Below are 23,244 nucleotides of genomic sequence, written 5' to 3' on the forward strand. Positions count from 1 at the left end.
ACTTTGTTCAAGAAAGGACACCATAAACAAAACAAAACAATAAGACAGCAGATATTTGCTGTGCATATAAAGCAAGTAGATCAGGATCCAGTATGCATGTGTGTAAAAACGCATATATTGTTTTTCTAAAACTCATTAAGAAAACCCAAAATTTGCAGAAACGTGACAAAATGGAATTATATACTGCTGATAGAAGAGTAGTACATAAAATGTTTGTGTAAATATTTTAGAGGCCAATTTGACAATAACAACCAAATTTGTATACTGTTTAAACCTATGATTCCAATATATCCGAAATATTCTACTATATCCAAACAAACTCTTTTATCCATGTGTAAAGAGTTTCATATAAATGTTCATTTTAGCTTTGTTTATAATAATGTAGAATTGGAAAACTATATTCATGACACAATGGTAGATAAATAAGTTTTATATATTCATTAATGTTATAATAAAAGTAATTATATAGATGAAGAAAAATCACTTGAGTTACTATATACACCTATTTTTTTTTAAAGATATTTTTATTTTTATTTTGAGAGAGAGAGAATGAGAGACAGAGAGCATGAGAGAGAGGAGGGTCAGAGGGAGAAGCAGACTCCTTGCTGAGCAGGAAGCCCGATGTGGGACTCGATCCCGGGACTCCAGGATCATGACCTGAGCCGAAGGCAGTTGCTTAACCAACTGAGCCACCCAGGCGCCCCTATATACACCTATTTTTGATAATTCCTAGCAAATTAGGAAAGGTATGGTCTTTCCTGAATTTTGTAAAGATTATATATGTGTATATTTTTAAATCATTTTACTAATAGCAGTAATTTTGGTGCATATTTGTTTTTTTGTTTTTTGTGGTTTTTTTTGAGAAAGAGAGAGAGAGAGCAAGCACATGCACAAGAAGGGGGCAGGGGCAAAGGGTAAGAGAGAATCTCAAGAAGATTCCTTGCTGAGTGCAGAGCTGGACACAGGGCTTGATCTCAAGACCCTGAGATCATGACCTGAGCTGAAATCAAAAGTCAGAAACTTAACTGACTGAGCCACCCAGGTGCCCCTTGGTGCATGTTTTTTAAGATCAGACTCAAAGGATGTCCAGTACCATTACTAATATTTGACATAGCATTGGTCTTGACTCATGTGTAAGGGAAGAAGATAAAATAAGAGGTACAACAACTGAAAGGGAAAAAAACTTTATCTGCGGTCAATTTGAATACATATGTATGTAGAAAATCTGACAGAATCAACAGATTAATGTTAGAACTAACAAGAGATCACAGGTAAACAACCATAAATACACAACAACAATATCATTCATAATATCAAAATGTTCTTAATATCATATCTTGGAGTTAACTTAGAAAATAACTAAGATAGGGGTTCCTGGGTGGCTCAGTCAGTTAAGCATCTGCCTTTGGCTCAGGTCATGATCTCAGGATCCTGGGATCGAGTCCCACATCTGGCTCCCTGCTCCGCCGGGAGTCTGCTTCTCCCTCTGCCCCTCACCCCGCTTGTGCTCTCTCTCTATCTCACTCTTGCTCTCACTCTCTCTGTCAAATAAATAAATAAAATCTTTTAAAATTTTTTTTAAAATAAAATAGCTAAGATATCTACAGAAAAATAAACAACTTGAAGACTCTATTAAAGGGCATAAAAAACCTCTGGATAAATGTAGAATCACTCCATGTTTCTTATTGAAACAACAATATAGAAATCTAATAGCATTTCAGTGAAGTTACCAGCTGAGTATTTTTGAGGAACTCAATATACTTATTCTAACATTCATGTAAAATAACAGAGAACCTCCAACACCCAAGTCAACTTTGAAGAAGAGGAGCAAAGAACGGGTTGGCGTTCACTAGTGTTACTCACTGATTACCTCCATTCCTCTGAGCCCCAGACCTTTTGGCTCCCTGGTGGCACAGTGGGTACTTTGACTCGCTCTAGCCCATGAGTGGCGGTTGGATATGATGTATGCCATTCCTGGATCGAGCATTTAATCACCAGTGGGAGACTTGAGGAGTTCTCTTCTCTTTCAGGCACGACAATCAGCAAAGAGGGAGACTGCTGACTGTCCAGGCAGCCTAAGACGTTGTGACTTTTAGTTTTAAATCACTGCTATTTTGGTGATGTTTGTTACTGAACAGAATCTAATCTATCCTGACTGACACAAGGGTGAAGTTACCCTGCCAGGTATTCGGACACAATGATAAAAACAGTTTGGTATTTGTGCAAGATAAAGGGAACAGCGGCCTAGAATACAAAGCATAGACATAGGCTCAGGAATATATGTGAACAAATCAATAGGTCTGTTTCATGGATAGACCATTTCTCCTTATAAAAAGAAAATAAACGCAAACCCTGGATTATGGTCTAACTTAATCTGCAATCATTGAGGTGCCATGAGGCCCTAGAGGGAAGCAGTTGACACATTCAAATGGAGTAGTTAAAAGAGTTTAATGAAAAGACCGTGTACAAAGTGGGGAAGGTTAAGGGAACCACCAAGGCAAGGTGAAACAGTGAAGGACTGGCCACAAGAAAAAGCCACTCCTACCCCCGAGCCGAACGAGGTGTGAGGAGGGAGGCTGTCTCCAGAACCCAGCAAGAGCGACTGCCATGATACAAGAGATTCTGGGCAGGAGCCCTAGCCTTGGTAGCAAGGCACCAGTCTCTGCCGAACAAGAGCACAAACAAGGATGGGTCAAAGGCAATAAATAACTCAGCCTCTATCCTCCAACCTTCACACTGCCCGCCGACTCCTCATTGCTAAAACCCCAGGGGAAGCGTAGGATGAGGAAATCCAGGTGACATGGCTCAAGGTTCTTCTCAGGGCAAAGCGGGGTAAGACTAACAAAGAGGGGAGAGACGTAAAAGAAAATCTAGCAAAAGTGGGTTGAGAATAAATAGTTGAGGTGGAATTCTAGTTCGTTCTTTTAGCTTGCATGGCAGTTAAGGACAAAGGAGAGAAAGGGATAGCTGGAAAAAAAATAGGATCAAGGAAGGCTTTTATAGGATCTTCCTATATGCTGCATTAGTAGAAAGTGAAAAACTGAAGAGCCAGTGAAAACCGAAAGGAGAATCAAAATGACTCTATGTTAAGGGGGTTAGGATTGATTCAAGAACAGAGAGAGAGATGACATAAATAACTTGATGGGCCAACCTAAACTTTTGATTCCCATCATCTACTGGCCCTCCTTTAACATCTCAGGTGCTATTCACAGGTTTATTCAGAGGTTACTTGGCCTCCTGGGCACCTTCCACTCCTGGGAGAAGCCAGAAGTTGTACTATGGTTAATTGGTAGTTTCGCTCTTACACAGACCAACAGGAGCTCCTGGCTTCCCTACCATTTTGCAATTATCCGGTTTTACTTTCTAAATTCATTACACTTGGATGCTAATGTTTCTCTGTATTGGGAGAATATATATAGATCCACCACTACTCCTGGGTGATTAATCTGCCTACTTTTAGATCAAAGGTCAAGTCAACTTGATCTCTTTGATCTACAACGTAGATGGGAGACTATCCAAGGCCTTATAAACTCAGGAAGCCAGGCTCGTGTTCTTGACTTTGACTCTCCTCTGGAAAAGAACTTCACCAACCTCACTTGCTCAATCTACCAGCTCTCCTACTTCACTCCTCCTGGAATTTGTCTTCCTGAGGCTTTTAAGAGTAATTTCAAAACTCCAAACATTTTAAATGTGATGTCCATTTAAGTTTTCAGTTTTTCATTTCTAATAGCAAAAGTTCTTTTTTTTTGTCTTATACAAGATAATAGGAAGCTTTCAATTAAACATTTTAAAAAGGGCTTTGGTTATTTTCAGTCACAGTGACATGAATGCTAAGAAACATGTACCAAAAGGACCAAAAAAAAAATGCCAAAAACATTGAAGAAGATCAATCAGAAAAAAATCTATTTTTTCCTTCTAAAATTATGTTCTTTCTGGCTTTGTCTCAGAAAGAAAGGATTTCTTTATGTAACAGAACACAGAGAGAATGTGCAGGCTTGTCCTACTTTCATAGAACTCTTAAATCATATTAGGCCAGAATGCCTGCCTTATTGTATAAAGTATCTCCTTGAATCTGGGTTATTTCAAATAAAGGACTTAGTGAAAGCTTACAGAACTCTTCTCCTGTGGAAAAAAAATTAATGAAAACACAACAAAATGCCTCCTACCTCAGCCCCCACTAAGCCCTGAGACATGAAAATGTATTAGGATGTCACTGCATAGCTTTGAATAATAGAGGCTTGGATATATACGTAAACAGGGAATGAAATTCATAAACTGACATAAAAGCATTTATTTTGGGTGAAACTATAGGAGAAAAGAAAATCCCAAAATATCTCAATTTGGTGGCCTCAGCTCAGTTTAGAGGGAAGAGCATGGGCTTTGAGACAGACCAGAAATCTCTTTCTTCAGATGTGTGTGGAAATGATACCTTGTAGGTTTATTGTAAAGATTAGAGATATTTTATAAATTCATTCATTAGGCATCTAATACAGACTAGATGTCTTTTCTATGGGCTAACAAGACAAGGGTGTAAATAAGGCACAGTCCTTGAAATTAAAGGCTGTAGGGTGATGCTTAAGTGCCTGGAACACAACAGTTGTTCAGTAAATCGAATACATTGTTGTTGCCATTCAAGTAAATTGTAACTCCCTACATGTGATGTCAAAATTTTAGTTCATAAATTAAGGCTTTGGTGGGCGCCTGGGTGGCTCAGTTGGTTAAGCGACTGCCTTCAGCTCAGGTCATGATCCTGGAGTCCCAGGATCGAGTCCCACATCGGGCTCCCTGCTCGGCAGGGAGTCTGCTTCTCCCTCTGACCCTCCCCCCTCTCATGTGTGCTCTCTCTCTCTCTCTCTCAAATAAATGAATAAAATCTTTAAAAAAAAAAATTAAAAAAAAATAAATAAATATAAAAAAAAAATTAAGGCTTTGGATAGGAAATAAGCAAGCATTTATTCCCTCTCTTGATGGTTCCTTGTCTTTCCGAGACAGCTTCCCCATAAATCTCGAGTACCCACGGTCCCCAGATTGCCCCCCTCATGTGTGCTCACAAGCATGCACATGAATTTGGCACACAACCATTATCACATCATGGATTATGACAGTTTGGGCTGTCTTGCTGGAAACAGCTAATCTAGCTATGTGACGTTTGTCAAATTCGTCAACCTAAAATTTATGGTCTCCTTTCTTGAAAGTGAAGTTAGTAATATTTCTATTTCATGTTTGAGGACAAATGAGATAACATGACACAAGTTTGCATTACATAATTGATATTCATCATAAGGTTATAATATTGTTCTCTTGATTACGGATTAGTGTATAGTTAAACTGTGAGTAGAAAATGGTATTTCTGGAGATACACTTGGTATGAAGACTCATCTTCTTTTCTTGAAAACCAAGTCCATTGAATTTCACTGTGAGAAAAAATTACATACTTTTATCTGATCACAAAGCATTTTGCAAATCCTGTCTCAGAAATTCTCTAATTCTTTATTATAGTTTGTGTTAGTAGAAAGTGCTAGATCCAAGTATTTACAGTCATCTGTGAGATAGAGGAGGAAAAGTAGTCCGACAATAGAGCCAGCTACATGCTGTCTGTCATTTTTGCTGTCTGAGCAAGCTGATTAATTAAGAGTCAACTTCATGAGATCTTACAGTGATGGTAATAGGAATTGAGTTTAACACACTATAAAATGAAATAAATTAGTACCATTTTTGCTTCCCCCTTTCAAACATTAAATTACCAGGATAAACCTTCAAAACCTGTGGTTCTTCACCCCTTCTATTTAATCCTACATATAATGAGGTAAGAGGTAAGAACCTTTGCTCAGAAGACATGTTTCTGAAAATTAAGTTTAAAACATATCAATGGCTTGGGAAACAACGATTAACCAGGAAGGAACATTCAATGCAAATAAGATTACCAGACCTGGTGAAAGAAAGATCTAGTAGCTTTCCCTGCTACTCCAGGACATAGTGTCAAGAAAAGAGAAGTGCCAGTTACAGATAATTATTGAGTACTACAGTCACAAATTATTGAGTACCACCTTGAACTTTTGGAAGAGGGAGATATGATTTCAGCATGGAAGGTAAAATTATTATGGACTCTAGGGTGGGGTTAATATACCTGGATGGAAATTACAGAAAGAGGGTGGTGAATAGAACAAATTATAGTGAGCTTACTTCCTCTCTCTAACAAGCTCTGCAAAGTGGAAAAAGGACTCTCTTTTGGGGAAATTTCTATTTTAAAAGTATTGACTCATATGAATACCTTGAGATGTTTTGTTTTGTTACTTTACTCTCAATAAATTGAGCAATTGACCTACGGGTATAGATTTGTTTGCGAGGTGTAAACTGCCCGTTTCTTCTAGAACTGATCCTGCATTGTATCATTGTTGAGACTTAAGAAGAATAAATGCTGTTGAGTAACTAGCATTTCGGGCATTTGTGCTAACAGTATATATAGATAGAGATATAGATATATATAACAACATATTTATTATGCTAGCATTTAAAAAATTCATTGTTTAGACTTGAAACTGATAGAATAGAAACAATTGAAAGCAAGAAAAATACAATTATACTATTTTGGGTATTAACAGGTATTAGGACATTAATAAGACTCTAATGGCTGGGTTTAGAAATCCTGAGTAAACAGAGAAAATTATTTAGAATAGAAGATGTTTAGTAAAGGGCCGGGACTAAATCATATTTAGATAATATCAGAAAATGTTCACAAACTTATTATCCTATAAAGCTGAAAGAGATATTATAAATAGTTCATAAATAATCTTATTATATGTCATCACTTTACAATACGAAGAAATGCAAAACAGAGATATTTAACGCCTTGCCTGCCATCCAGATTTCCTGGTTTTGAAACTCCACCTTAATTCCACTTTAGACTTTGCTTAGATTTAGAATGAGTGATAGGAGCTAAGTAACAAATTTTGAGGTGATAGACTCTCAAGGCTAAATATACATCCTACCTAACACCAATTCAGACTTCATTTGCCGTTACCCATGACCTGCGGCATTGGTATGTAGTATTTATTAATGGAAATTTGCAAGGAAACCTATGTGTCAATGAGAATTTTAATCACTCTATGCTTTTTTTTTCTTACACAAACTTTACTTTTACAAAGCGCCCTTCTTTCCTTCTTTTCTTTTCCACATTTTATTCACTTTCAGTTAATTAAACAATGCCTCTAAAGAAACTTTTTGCCTAAAATGGTCTCCCATTGGCAAAAGCTGCTCAGGTTGCAATAGATTTCTTAGAATTCTGAGAAAGAATAAACCTCGATTTATACTCTGCACAGCGAAGTATTGCAGATACTGACAATGTTTAAAAAAAGTTTTCTCACTCCATAGTCACTTCCAAAAATTATTTTGTATGTTTAGGTGGTTTCCATGTAGGATCTCATACAATTATTAATATTTCAGGAATTATTTATTGCCATTTTGTTGTTTAATGTACGTAAGCTGCATAAGTGATGTGGACAATAACTTCTAGCTATGGTTTTATCAACCCACAGTATGGGGCGCCTGGCTGGCTCAGTTGGTAGAGCACGTGACTCTTGATCTCAGAGTCCTGAGTTCAAGCCCCATGTTGGATGTGGAGCATACTTAAAAGAAAACATTTTTTTAAAATGCTTGTCATGTCAAAGTGAGATGGGCAAATAATAACCTTGAATCAACAACCCACAGTTGCTTGCTGTCTTCTCTGCTTGCTAAGGACCTGACTGTGGCCAAAATAAAATAGTAAAATGGCCCCTGAAAATCCCTTCATTCCAATAATATTTAAAAAAAATATGTATGTATTATGTGTTTAATCTATCTTGTGCTTAGTATCTTCAATGAAATGTTTATTTAAGCACATCATTCTCTTCCAAATACTTTCCTTCAAGACGTCAGGGCAGCCTCTTTTCTAACTTCTAGAGCTAGCTAACATCATTTTAATGTTTTTCCTTGAATACTCTTAGGATTTCTTGTCAGAAATATGGTTGCTGGTTTTTTCAACTGAACTTTGCTCTTTATTTTGGTTTGTTTTTGAACTTTGCTCTTAATTTCAAAAGAAATCCAGCATTTGCAGCATTGTCTCCAAAAAACCCAAAACATTATTTTATTCATTTACTTGTTTGTTTGTTTATGTATTTGTTTAGAAGTATAGTTAACATAGTGTTATGTTAGTTTCAGGTGTACATTGCAACGATTCAACAATTCTACACATTACTCAGTGCTCGTCACAATAAGCATAAAAATCATATAAGAAAATACAAGGTTTTCATGAGAGAATAGAGCTCTGGACTTAAAATCAGATCTAGATTAAAGTTCTGCCCGGATCCCTTAGCCATTTGGCAAGTTACTTAAAACACCTAAGCCACTGTGTTCACACCTGTAAAATGGGGGTTATACTGACCCTATTTCTTGTGAAAGAATTATTGTGTTCTGTTAATGGTCGTTTTCTTAAAATGCACTTCTCTAAAAATATAAATCAGATGGAAGTATAGTTACAGCATGTGTGGAAATGTGTGTGCATGTAGATATGACCTACACATGTTTTTCAAAAATATATATATACTTTTTTCTGAGAAAAAAAAGTGAGAAGAGCACTGCATATCTTAATGGAGAATACAGCATCAGAGAGTGTGAAAGAAGAAAGCTGTGCAAGATAAAACTAAGTCAATTTGACAGTTATACTTAGTTGGAGCACTTTAGCTAAAGAGATAGAGGGACACAAACAATTTTAATAGAATTCAATTATTTCCCAAAATGATTATACTGTTTCTTTTTTAATTTAATGAAGGGGATATATCATGGTGAAAACAAAGGAATAGTTTAATTTCAATATATATTTTACCCTATTCATTTATAAAAGATCTCCCTAAGTTTAAGAAGCAAAATTGAAAATATTAAGAGGTTGAACAATTATGATTTTCAATTTTAAATTTTATTAACTCCCTGCTTAAAGGAAATCAGCACATTTCCACTTACTTCCTCTTTGATTTCATCTTCAAGTTTTTTTTCTTCTCTCCTCCCTCCTTCCTCCTACCCTTCTCCCTCCGTCCAACCTCCTTCCCTCCCTTCCTTCCTTTCTTTCTCTCGTTAGTATGTCCTCTATATCCTCTGCCACAGGCTTTTAAATATCATCGAAAAGCTACTTTTTTTCTACATCAGTGTACTCATTCAGGGGACTTATTTCTTTCCCTGGTTCCTTTAAAAATGTTTTCTATATTTCTGAAGTAGCTTTAATGGGGATATATCAGTATATCAACTTATCAATATTTCCAGGAATACAGGATGCTCTTTTGATCCACAGATTTACTCTTCTGTTACTTCAGATAAATACCTTTATATTTTAAGTAGATGCGATTTTCTAATCTCTTGAATTTCCTTTTTTCTGAGCAATCAGTTATATTGGATCATATTTCTCAGTTTGACATATCTATCACTGTTTTCTACCTTCTTTACTCTCTGTTTTCCTTTCTATAGTATCCTAAGCCTTTCTTCCCTCTATGTGAATAGTTTTGATTTCAATCTTACTCAACTTTGTTCCATGGTGTTTCTAATTCATTAATAGTCTTAAAATGGGACTATCTGTATTTTAGCACTGTAATCCCATCTTTGTCATCTCATTTTTTAACTATGCTCTCAACATCCCTTCATCCCTTCCTTTTCTATTTTTCCCCCTTCTTTCTATTCTCAAATCGTGCTCATGTATCATATTGTAGGATAAATGTCTTCTCCAGAGTAGGATTGATTTTCGATCTGGAGCTGCTGCCCCCTTGTGGCGACAGTGGACGGGAGGTTTCTGTCGCGATCCTGCATCTGCTCCAGATGACAAAGGCATTCTGAACGTGTCAAAGGGCGAAGACACGATTGACAGTGATGACTCACAATTAACGTGATCTCAGCAGGCATGTCCCTTTCTTCCTTTAATAGAAACATTAAAGAGCAAGCTGGACCAATCTCCCAACAGGAGAAAATTATCAAGGGCTTCACAAGTACCATACTGTGAAGTGCGTGAATTTAACCTACCAAGAAAGAAGCACGCAACGTGATGATTTGAGAACTGTAATTAGCAAGCTTAATTCCACCTTTTTTCCCATATGAGAAGGTGGAAAACAACAACAAATATCACATGCTTAGCGTGTGGGGTTTTAAGGGCTGTAAAAGAGGAATATGACCTATAAAAGTGAATTTCTCCCAGAAAAAGATTTGTCCTGCTGTTTTATTCCTGCATGCTCATTACTGTCATCAGTTCTATCCACAGCTTCTGTTGGCTCCGACTAGTGGGAGTGAATTTTCCTTGGCTCCCTCCTTACCTAGTTAGAAGCCTCTTTTTCCCTCCATCCCAGGTGCGGGTTTGAGAGATGGTGTTCTATCCACTTCTGTATGGCTTTGGAGGAAAGACAGAGAACTGTTGCACATTTAGATTTGGTTGCCTGGTTGATGAGGTTTTGCTCCCCCTTTTGAAATTTGATTAAATGTTTTTTGGGGTTTTTGTTTTGTTTTGTTTTGTTTTGTTTTCTTTGCTAGCATTCACTCCACCAAGCCAAGATATGTCTTATTCCCAGGAGAAGATAATCTCTGCTTTGGGCTTTTCACTGACTTCATTTTAGAGCTCCAGGAAATGGGGAGCCTTGGACATTTTTCCTGATTCTACTGAAAGCATCAGATCTTCTGAACAATGAGCCAGGATTGCCAATCTCAAGTTGAGATTTTCCTCTCAGCATTACTTTAACTCTCATAGACTCTGACACGTGGTTCTTTTCATTATTGTTATTTTTCAGAACTCCTGTCTTTTCTTACTGTATGTCACCATTCACCCAAGAATTATTTAATTGAAGGCTTTTTGTGTGTGATCAATGTTTGTAATAGCTTCATTTTGTAGAACTTACTGATATCTTCTTTGCAACTCAGTATGTGATCGATTTTGGGAATGTGCCATATATAATTGAGAAAAAAAGATATATTCTCTGTTATCAGGGTATGGTATTTAATAAATATACATGAGATCTGCTTTATTGATTATAATGTCTCAAAATTCTATGTCTTTGCTTCTTTTGGTCTACTTGGCCTGTCTTGCATTACAAGTGTTGTATAGAAGTCTTTTACTACTATTCTCATTCATCTCCTTACAACTCTTACATCTCATGTTATAGTTTCAGTCTTATTTAAGTGGTACATACATCTTCATAATTGTTATACCTTCATTAGGATTTAGGTATCCTTAGCTTGATCAAATGCCCCTTTTTGTCTTGTTTACTGTATTGTACCCTAAATTATATTGTCTGATAATAACAGTCTAACCCCTACTCTCTTCTGGTTTCCGTAAACGTGGCATGCTTATAATTGATGTATTTTTCACTATTTGAAGCAAAACTAAATTTTATCATAGACTTAAGCTTTGCTTTATGAGCCAGTCTTGAAGTCTTTCTAAAGATAGGCTAGCTAAACCTAGTTATATTAACTGATATAGATAAGTTTGATTGCAACTCTACATTTTGTTTTGTAATTATTGTGTATATTTATTATATTTCTTTATCCATTTGGTGTCTTTGATTTGAAAAAAAATTCTGTAATTAAGAAAGATTTGTATCTTTGTTTTAATGATTTCCTTTTTATTTAGACTATTTATAATTCTTGTTCTTACTTCACCACTTACTATCTGGTTTGCTAATTTTAAATTGCATCCTTTGTTACCTACCTATTACCTATACAAAAATCAATAATCTCACTCTACTTTCCCCTTTCTCTCCCTTCTACCTCCATCTATTTTTGGTTTTATTCTTAATACTGTTGTAATACATAACAAACGCTGTTCTCCCACCCACCTGTGTCCTCATTCCTGCTTTAGCCTTAGCTCTACAGTTAAGTACGTTAAATACTCACCATCAGCCCTTGTGCTGAAGTCTCTCTAGTTATCTCTTTGGTTTAATGAAATGCATCCCTGGTGTATTTCTCAAAGAATCAATTTTTGTATAGAATTCCTGAGTTTTTCTGTGCTTAAAACTATAGGCTTCATACTTGAAAGACAGCTGAACTGTATATAAAATCCTTGGCTTGCATTTTATTTTCTTGAGTTTCTTGAGAGTAAAGTTCACATCTAACTGCTGTGAAGTATCTACAATTGTTGGTTGCTAAACTATTACGGTGTAATTATATCCAGAAGATTTGTGTTTCAGTGTAGAGGACGGTTTCCTGTATTTTTGGACCTTAGTTATTGGTATTGATAGATATTTCTCTACATGTCTGGGTACATCCAGGCATAAAAAGTTAAATTAATTTAATCAAACACTTGATCCAGGAAAGAAATTCATCAAAATAACACATCCCCGAAATGTGACAAAATTCAATCAAAAGGATTAAATCACCACCATCTAATATATTTACGATTTTGCACATAATGCTTTTGTTACTTTAGTTTCCTCTCAAAGATTACTCAACTATAGTCTGTATTCTGTATTTTGTCTACGTGCATGCACGAAGTCAAAATTATTTTTTTTAAATATACTAAGATGTTGGGTGCCTGGGTGGCTCAGATGGTTAAGCGTCTGCCTTCGGCTCAGGTGATGATCTCAGGGTCCTGGGATCAAGTCCCACTTCGGGCTCCCTGCTAGGCGGGGAGCCTGCTTCTCCCTCTGCCTCTCTCTCTCTGTCTCTTATGAATAAATAAATAAAATCTTAAAAAAATATATACTAAGATATTATTTACCTTTTTTCACTGTGCTGCCATTTGCATTGATAATGCAAAAGCAATGATGCAGTAAACTGCTGGGGACTTAGCACAAGGTAGGGCAGTGACACCAAACTATATTAATAGTCACTGTATTTATTTTTTTAACTGCCACTCACTTATAAGGAAAATGTCAGTTTCATTTAAGACTGTCCTTAATGAGGAAGTTAAAATTATTGTTATTAAGCCTAGACCCTTAAGTACATGTCTTTCTAATTCTGTGTGATGAAATGGGAAATATACCTAAAGCATTTTGCTGCCTGCCAAATTATGATAGTTGACTTGAGGAAACCGGTTTGTGTAATTTTTTTTTTTGAGTTGCCCGCTGAGCTAGCCTATTTAATAAGAAGTGTAATTTTTGCTAAAAAGAATAACTGATAAACAAATGCTCCTTATTCTCAACAATTAACAAAGTGAACTTGTCACTTTAAGAAAAACAAGTGACGCTAGTTGTCAGTGATGAAATTCAGCTTTTAAATAAAAATAGAACTTTGGAAAACTTGCCTTCCTGAGCTTGGAGGCTTCTCAATATCCAAAGACCTTTTTGATGATATTGGTGGTGATATTAACACATGTGCTTTAAATATTTTATGAAATATGTCAACAAGACCTGCCTGACTCAGGGAACCAGTATTTTCCAAAATGAACAATATGCTGTTACCAAGTCGGGCATAGTTAAAAGATCCATTCAAAATGCAAGATAAAAAAAAATAAAATGCAGGATAGACTGATATATTTTAAAGTAACAGTTCAAAAGTCCATTGATATGATTTCAGATTCCAGAAATTACCACTTGTCAGATTTTAATTATATAGCATTATCTAAAGAGGATATTAAAATACTTCTCCCTTTTCCAACTATTTGTATGAGATTGGACTTTCTTCATACATTTCAACTAAAACAACAAAATGAATTGGATTTAATATAGAAACAAGTATGAGAATCCAGCTGTCCTTTATTAAGCAAAACATTAATGAAATTTGAAAAAATATGAAATAGCTTTCCTCACTATATATTTTTGTTCTGGAAAATATGGTTATTTTTCATTAAAATATTTATAAGTATATTATTGTCATTTTAATGGAATCAATAAGTATTCTAGAATATCTAATTTTGTATTTTAATTAGAAATGTTAAATTTCTAATATTGATAGCTATAATATACACAATTGTTCTTTGAGGACCCTCCATTTTTTTTAAGAGTGTAAAGAAGTCTGAAACCAAGATGTCTGAGAACAAGTGATTTATATCCAAACTTAGAAACCTTCAATAGCTTCCTATTGTCCTAAATATAAAAACCAAATTCTTAACATGGTGCCAATTAACAATATGTCATAATCACATGAACATATATTTAGTTCCTCAGCCCCATGATGTTCCCTCCTGTGAGCACACTGTTCCTTCTCTGTAGCACGTTCTTAATCCATTTCAACTAGTTAACTTCTCATCCTTCTGGTTTCAGCTCAAGCAATACTTCCGCAGGCTCTCTTGGAACCACGCTCTTGTATTTCATTACCTTTTCTCTTTTTCTAATTTTACATTTATTGATGAAAATAATTCGTTAAGGCTTTCTTCCCAATAGGTGGAGAAACCATAAAACTGATAAGCATGTGTGTTTTGGCTCACCATTGTAACCATTCTTCCTAACAGAGTGCTTATCACAGTGTAGGGTGGGAAATAAAATACTTGTTGGTGATTGGAGAAGTGGATGCATATATGAATTGACAGAGGAAAGGGTGAATCATTAAAGAACATGACCTAGCATGAATAGCTTCTTCAGTGATACAAAGATCCAAGATAAACACTTGAAAGAAATACACTGGATTCATTTAAGTCTCTCATGGTATTTTCCCTTGTGCAATTTCACTACTACATATTCTTGTTGGCTATTCTTTTATACAGGAAAAGAAAGGAAGTAGAAAGAACATATAACAACATTTAGTTGTGGTAGCAAATGTTCTTGCGCAAGCCTGGTAATGAGCAATTGTTAGCAAACAACTCTTGTATTTCACATGACTGATTTCCTATAGATTAAATTAAAATTATATTATTTTTATGGATACCTGTCTTCTTGTGGTCTCATCTGTTTCCTCTTTTGGCCTAATAATCTGCAGTTAAGTAATACTTATCAACTTGCATTTCTTCCATACCTCCCTTTTTACTAGTTTGTCGTTATATTAACACACTTTGTTGTAAGTGTGTAATTTATCAGTCTCCCCAAGAGATATTATACTCCTTAAGGGCTTGGACTATATTTTATTCATCTGTGTATCCACAGGATACAGTAAGGTGTTCAACACTTGACAAGCAATAAACAAATGTAAGAATGAATTACTGAATTAAACATTTGATAGATGGCATTTCATATTTCTTAACATGTTTATTAAATTCTCCCAGTCAAAACTCAGGTAATGGGCGAAATCAAGATTGCACTGAAGAAGGAAATGAAGACAGATGGTGAACAACTAATAGTTGAGATTCTCCAGTGCAGAAATATCACCTACAAATTTAAATCTCCCGATCACTTACCAGGTATCTAATTTTATGATAATGAGCAATGTCATACATCTAGGAATTCTGTAGGAATATGTCCTAAATAATCTGGAAAATGTAGAGTAAAATTTGGGCCGTACACCAAATACATCTGAAAAATGAAAAATAAGAATTAATTTCTCTTACATAGAAATAAGTTGATATTTTACTAGTTTTTAGCTAAATTTTCTCAACACGTAATCTTAGAGTACTGTATTTACCATACAACAGGATAACTGAATTGCTAAGAAAATTGGTGTATCTTTCAATCACTTTATGTTGTCTGAAACAAGTCGAGCACAGCCTGCTAGCTTTGTGTAAAATATACAAGAGCTCTCAGTGTACAATTGTAATTCTTTCAACAGAAAGTTGTATGAGTCATGGACACTTTACAAGCTGAATTCTTATTTTCAGATTTATATGTAAAAATATATGTGATGAACATCTCTACCCAGAAAAAGGTGATCAAGAAAAAAACAAGAGTATGCCGACATGATAGAGAGCCCTCATTCAATGAAACTTTTAGATTCAGCCTCAGTCCTGCTGGACATTCTCTTCAGGTAACTCTATATTATATTGCGACTATTTTAAAATTTTTGTTCATACAGGATTTGTTTTCCATTCAGTTATTTAACATGTGTATACCGATCATACAGTATGTGACATCTTACAAGTTAATTAATTCTTAGAGGTGTTTTCCAGTGGGCCTTTAGAATTCCACAGCCCACTCACTCATCCAATTAGCTACCAGGTCTTCTCTCTTCTGACTACTCAGTTTATTTTATGCTCACTGTCACTAATCCTCTTTGGGTCCTCATCTTTATTACTCAGATCATTTTAGCAGTATACATGGCCTCCTTGCCATCAGTGTCTTGGCCTCTTAATTCATTCCATCACACTGCTGGTGGAGGTATCTTTTAAAAACACTGGGTGGGAGGGTGGGAGGATGGGTAAAATAGGTGAAGCGGATGAGAGTATACCTATTGTGATGAGCACTAAGCAATGTATAGAATTGCTGAATCATTATGTTGTACACCTGAAACTAATAGAACACTGCATGTTAAGTATACTTGAATTAAAAATAGGTAGGTCGAGGGCGCCTGGGTGGCTCAGTCGTTAAGCGTCTGCCTTCAGCTCGGGTCATGATCCCAGGGTCCTGGGATCAAGTCCCACATCGGGCTCCCTGCTCTGCGGGAAGCCTGCTTCTCCCTCTCCCACTCCCCCTGCTTGTGTTTCCTCTCTCGCTGTGTCTCTCTCTGTCAAATAAATAAATAAAATCTTTAAAAAAAAAAATAGGTAGGTCGATAGATAACAACACTGACTAGCAGGTTCATTAAAGCCCTTCAGTGACTCACCGACATCCTGCCTCATTCATAGTCCTCTAAGGTGAGCTCTAATTGTACTGATTTAATCTCATCTCTGTGTATACTTCCCAGCACACTCTATGCTCCAGCCACACCACAGTCTTTTCAAATCAGGTTAAGCCTCCAATGTTGTGCTCCTATTTTTCTTCCCCTTCAATATCGTCTTCCTCATGTCTCTCCACCCATCCCACTGGTCCACAATCTTTCAATGTAAACTCAGCCCTTACCTGTCACTGCTTCCATACCTTCCTCTTCTCTAGGGCAGGGCCTGGCTTGTATTGTTCTTTGTTCTACAGCCTCATACAATCCTGGTACATAGTGTGTCTTCAGTAGATGTAGGGACAAGGAATGAAAGAGGGAAAAGGAGGCAGGAGGAAAGAGATGAAAAAATATGGGAAGAGTGAGACCATGATATCGGCACATAAGGGCCTACACTAAAGACAAATATAAGAGTATTACCAAGCTAAAACTGTACTGAGAGTACTGACAGACATTAGAGTGGAAATTAAAAAAAAAAAAGCTAAAGGGTGCCCTGCAATCTGTGTGAACAGATGTGTCATCCACAGAGATTAAGTAGTTAGAGAGGGGACAGCGAGGGAGAAAGATCACACATTTGTTTGAAATGTGATACATTTGATAAGAAAGCAGGATCCAAGTGAAAATCTACAATACATCTGAAACCCCAAAACCAGAGGCCAGAAGAGATAGTTATAACTAGAAATGTAGATTTTGAAGTCAGAAACCTAAAAGTAAGGTTTTAGCCAAGAAGGAAGATGAATTTTCTAAAGGAGATTCTGAAAAGAGAGAGAGCAAAAAAGAATTGTCAGGGATTCATGGTTAGCACCACTAATGCTCTCCACCTTTCTTTCAACTCCTCTCTAAAAGAGAAAAAAAAAAAAATGTCTTGAGTCTGAAATCCTATGGCATTTCAACTAACATAAGTTCTACATATGACAAGAAATCACTTTGGAAGTACATAGCATAGTAAAATCACCAGTAACTGAATGTTAAATAAAATTAATGTTGTGTTTTATCTGCCTCGTGAGCTCTTACTTATTTATTCAGCACTCAAATAATTTCGTATTTGAGTTAATATTTCATAAACTAGTAGAAAATGTACCTAGCAAAGTTCTTTAGAGAAACTTTCCATTCGTGTAAGCATAAACCTAGTCAGAATTAGCTGCTAATACATGTCATCTAAAATTCTCATATCCTCCAGGATGTGTCTTTTCCTTTGGGAGATGCTGGTGTGAATTAATTAATATTCTGCACATCTTTTGAGGACATCTTGAGGATTAGTTTTCTTATACGTATAGCTGGTACTTCCCCTCACCCTTTCTTGTCTGTGTTATTTCTTTGATGATCAAATGTCCTTTAAAAAAGGTTGAAAAATATATGCAAGTATATATAATTTTGGCTATTTTTTCTAGATTTTACTTTTCTCTAATGGAGGGAAGTTTATGAAAAAGACCTTGATTGGCGAAGCCTGTATCTGGCTTGACAAAGTGGATCTCAGAAAAAGAATAGTCAACTGGCACAAACTTTTGGTCAGTCCTACACAAACCCACTGAAGAAATGTGTCTGCTCAGGGTATAGAAACTGCTCTAAATAATTTCAAATCAAGACTAGAGTTGGATACTATTCTACAATGTTTTTAAAGGGGTAAACGTGAGAGGAGGAACAACAGGCAAACACATACTTAAAGCTTCGTGAATGTTTTGTTGTGGAACACAGAAAAAAACTCAAATGAAGAAGTTCATATATTGGAGACCAAAAAAAAAAAAAAAAAAGAGCTTTGAGTCCTTGGATTGCTTCAAGAAAAACAGCGAGAGCTATTTTGATTACTTAATGCACAAACCTTTGAGCAGAGTTGAACTATAGCTAAAGGCAGCTGCTCAAATATTAATATGGTTCCTCATGCAAGACAAAGTTGATCATTTATGCAAGACAGCCTTGCCTGAAAGGAAAGAAGTGATGTAACAAGTCTCAGTTTTCAGGAGTCTAAAGATCTTTCTTCTTCATCTTCTTCTCTCAGACGACTTACTGTTTTTAGATTGTGACATAGGATACAACTACAGTATGCGTTCAAGACTAGAACTGAGGTGGTTGTGTTCAGAGGGAAAGGGTACTGGAGATGGAGAAATTATGGCTTTTAGGTTTTCTCTCTGTCTAGATGTTATAAGCGTGAGCATCGCCAACTTTGGAATTCATGTCCTACAAGCACATTTGTATAATATGAAATGATGTAGAGCGAAGATAATACTAAATGGAAATGGAATTACATTTATCTAGAAATAAAGCCATGATTGGCTTGCACTGAATGTTGCCCCAAAAAATATTGGACCCTTGGTTGAAAACATCAAAATTTCCTTAAGTGACCATTAAGCCAATACATTTTCAATGTACATACCAAAGAACATAGATTAAAATGGTATGTTCCAGGAAGCCTGATAAGTTGTTCTTTGTGGAATTGCAAATAAATGTTATTCCACATATTTCATTTCTCTTGAGTGGGGTATTGAAAGAAAGAAAATTCTTTCTCTGGCAAACAAATTATATTAATCCCTGACATGGATTAATTCACTTGGTGTCATTTCCTGCTCTTCCATAATGCTTTTTTTGTCCTTAGCGCATTAACTGATTGTATAATGAAAACCCTGACACCAGACTCAGGTTCTTCCTAGTGCTCCATTTTTCTCTGTTAGTGACAATATTGCAGTGATCAAGGTCATCAATATTGAGAAAATAGGTGAAAAGTCAACATTATATTGAGATTATATTAACCTGAGCTATTTTATTAATACGGAATAAAAGGACCAATGTCCAAGTCATTGAAATGAAGCATCCTCTTCTCCATCGACCAACACTATAGACAAAGGCAGTAGAATGGAGTTGTAGGAAATGCACTCAGCTGGGATAAAAAGCTTGGCTTCTGTCTTGGTCCTGCCACTGACTAACTGTGTCACCTTGCACATGTCACTTAAAGTCACTTTCCCTCAGTTTCTTATTTGTAGGATAAAAATAATTACATATTCCTACCCTTCCTAATGGGATGTTGGGATGATCAAGCCAAGTGAACTGTGAGGAAAAAAAGAAAGCACATTTTCAGATATAGTTTTATACATAAAGTGAGGAATAATTACTATGCAGCTCTTTATTTCTCAAATTTTATATGCAAGAACATCCTCCATACCGACGGTAGACATTGACTTGGATAAGAGTAGTGTATTCACTCCAAAACTAATGGTTTTTCTTTAAAATACAAACTTGCATTGAACCTGAGAAAAGGTGAAGAATTAAATCGAAATGATTTTCAAATTGGGTTATTATAAATGAAATGAATCATACCAATCTTACACTATTCGCATATCCTCTGCCAAAATAAATTGCGCCCCAGAGCATTCTGAGTTTAAAAGCTGCTTCTTCATTCAAAGATGAGGTTTTAGTGGGTTTTGAGAAATCACCTCCAAATATGTTGGTTGGATATGGAATTTTCTCACTTTTAAAGAAAAACATAATTTAAATTTGAGAGGAATTGATTAAATGTAAAACATTAAAAATAAAACAATCTCTAATAAATTCCAGGCTATATATCTTTATTACATTCATAAAGAAATACACATGCACTCTTCCCCAATCCAAGGAGAAAGCAGTTCCTTTCCTTCCCTCTATTTTTTTACCTGTCCTCCCTGATAATGCAGTGTCCTTCACCACTGATACTGCTCTACAACAAGCATGAGGGAAGGGATTGCTGGAGACTTGATCCTGCTAGGATTTTATTTTTAGAGACATCTAGATCTGCTGATGGTTGCTATGGATATTTCCAGCAGAAGTGAGCACTTTAGGGAGCTTGTAATCATCACTCATCGTTGGGAAAGGAAAGGCTTCGGAAGATCTCTTTCTGAACAAAAAAGGTTCTGCTATTTGCCCTTCAAAGGAAACTCTAGCTCACCTTAGGCCCTCTTCTGCAACCACGTACATCCAGGGGTATGGATGAGAGGTTGTATGACCAGTAAGTTTGACTTTATTCCAGTTGCGATTTCTTTTAGAATAACACAAATGAGGTGCCACCAAAACAAAGATCATCCCTTGGTAGCTATTTGACCTGAAAGGGTAGGAGTCTCTCCATTCTAGGTGCCCCTTTGTTCCGAGGAACCAGTGATGATGGGGCCAGGTCAATCAAGAGAGCTAACGATAGGGCTTCTTTTTTGTGCACCAGCATCCCCCTTCAGAGAGCATAAGATCCTGCCACAGTGTGCCAAGTTTGCAGCTGACCAAAATCCTAAGTTGTACGGGAAATATTCTATGCAACACTAATCCTCGAACAAACGCATTTCTTCTGAATGATGTCGATTACCCTTCTTACAACAAAGTTGTTTCTTTTTTAATTGCAAATAGGGCTCTTGGTGTTTTTTACTTTTTTGTATATATCACGGCACATAATTTTCCACTTTTTCCTTTCTTTTATTTTTTGGAAGCAGTTTTTTTCTTAATCTTACTGATGACAAAGTTTGTAATCTCTAAACAATATGCAATCAGTCCAATTCCAACACCTATATCTCGAAAAGCATCTTAATTTTCCCCACAACTTCATTGAGTCATCAGAAACTGGAGTTGCTTCTTGGTTCAAAATTTGGTCCTAAAGAAACTTCTAGCTGTAGAAGCAAAAGCACAGAGTGAATTTTTACGGAAGATGGGGATTTGTAGAATGGTCATTACAGACATAGGTAACAGTATAAGCAAGAAGTTGGTGTTTCCCCCCGTTTTTACTTAAGATTAAGAAGATTTTTGGTGACTTGGAACTCTTTCTTTACCATTTCTGTTGAAAAGAACAGTATGCAAGACTAAGGAGCAGTGATTGTCTTTGTTCCTTAATGTGCCCATATTGTAAGTAATCATACAAATAAATGCATATTTTCAGCGTATCAGTGAAATTAGTTCTGTGGATCACACACATTAAAATAGTCATATTGTGGGAATATTATAGCTGGTAACCAGCTGATATTGATTCTTACTATAGGAATGGTCGTAACAATAGTGGTGATGGTGGTAGTTTAACACTAGATTGGTGGTCATGTGAAGCAAAATAAAATTCTATACTACATTGTGCCCAATTTATTAGAAATTATTTGATTGATGTTTCATTTCATTAAGATATCATAAAGATGTTTATAGTATTTTTTTACTTTATTATTTAAATCATAACTAACAATATTTTTAAAAACTTATTTTCATTGCTATAATGTCTAATATTCCAAAAGCAGCCAACTACAGCTATATATATGTTTATAACTCTCCATGTGACAGAGTGAGTTTCCGTCTTTTTGAGCTTGACATGGAAGTGAAAGAAAGCTCAATGAATAATTATGAGCCGTCTCTTTAATAATTACTTGCCTTTGATGTAGTACAAAAATGAATGAGTGAAACAGATATTCTCATTGACTAAGACACATTGATGTTTTCTGTATGTTCCATGTTGTCATAATTAAAGGTACCCATTAAGTCAAAGTCATTTAATCAAATGATTCCTTATCTGATATGTAGATCGAGAGCATTTTCTTAAATGGTTACCCTGTACATAACTACTATACATTTGGTAAAACAGACAAAGTTGAAATATTAATTTCATTTGGCATTCAGCATGTGAATATGATTATCGTTTGATTGTGTCTATATATTTGTTGGTGATGTGCTCAGGTGCTCCCACTACTGATTAATGTGTGTGCTAATATCCTAACAAAAACACATCTGATATTAATGGGAAAAAAAAATCTTGTCTGAAAAAATAAAAATCTAATAAAATTGATTTCAAAATAAAAAATAAAGAACTTGGAGATATGTCTTGTTTCTAACTACATGTTGCATGCCGTGTTGGTGATTTGCTAATGTGTTCTTTTCTGTTCTACCCAAATCTCTCTGGAAAAATCTAATGAACAAGTACCAGTTCTTGGGCTAAAGGTTGTAGAAATTCAACGGAAATACATGAGAATTGTATTAAAAATGCTTGTAAATCTGTCTTGAGTTTTTCTCTATGTAAAAATATGTCTCGGTTTTGTGATTGTATGCAAGATGTATCTTGATAGCATATGCAGACTGTGCTGTATAAAAAGGCTGTTGCCTCAGCCTTCCCAATAAATATTGAAAATGTCAACTTTGACTTCTTGTGTTTACCAACTTGATAAGTTGATACTTTATTATAGAAATAGAATTTTTCATAACATCTTCTCTGAAAATTATATCATAAATACATTCATTCACCCAGTTTAAAAAATAAATTTTAAACCCAGCACAGAAAACAGAATTAAATAAGTGTATAGCTTAATCCATTATTATATGTCAGACACTCTTGTCACCACCACCCAGGTCAAGAAATTAAACTTTGCCAGTCACCTCATAAGACCTCCATTTTACCCCTCCCTCTCACAACACCCTCTCAAACCCTAAATGCAACCACCATCCTGATATTTATGATAATTACTTCCTGAGTTATCACTGACATCTGCCTAGTAAACAAATACTCCCGTGGTTTTCCTGTTTTATTTTTAAAATGTTTTCTAAGCTTCTTTTAGTCTACATATTCTCCTGCCAACCCCTTCTTTTTCAGTGAAT

The 23,244-nt window shown here is 35.7% G+C and overlaps 1 protein-coding gene across 1 annotated transcript in view; it reads left to right on the top strand.

The window, feature by feature from the left end:
- PCLO (piccolo presynaptic cytomatrix protein) overlaps positions 1-21,805 on the top strand; it is a 346,987-nt gene extending 325,182 nt beyond the window's left edge. Inside the window, exons 24-26 of the mRNA XM_081800627.1 lie at positions 15,137-15,271; positions 15,686-15,831; positions 18,066-21,805. Coding sequence (XP_081656753.1) covers positions 15,137-15,271; positions 15,686-15,831; positions 18,066-18,206 — 422 coding nt within the window. The 3' untranslated portion in view covers positions 18,207-21,805. The remainder of the gene's footprint in view (positions 1-15,136; positions 15,272-15,685; positions 15,832-18,065) is intronic.
- The last annotated feature ends 1,439 nt before the right edge of the window (positions 21,806-23,244 follow it).

This window comes from Leptonychotes weddellii, chromosome 12 (genome assembly GCF_054177405.1).
Source record: "Leptonychotes weddellii isolate Sample4059 chromosome 12, ASM5417740v2, whole genome shotgun sequence".
Lineage (NCBI taxonomy): Eukaryota > Metazoa > Chordata > Mammalia > Carnivora > Phocidae > Leptonychotes > Leptonychotes weddellii.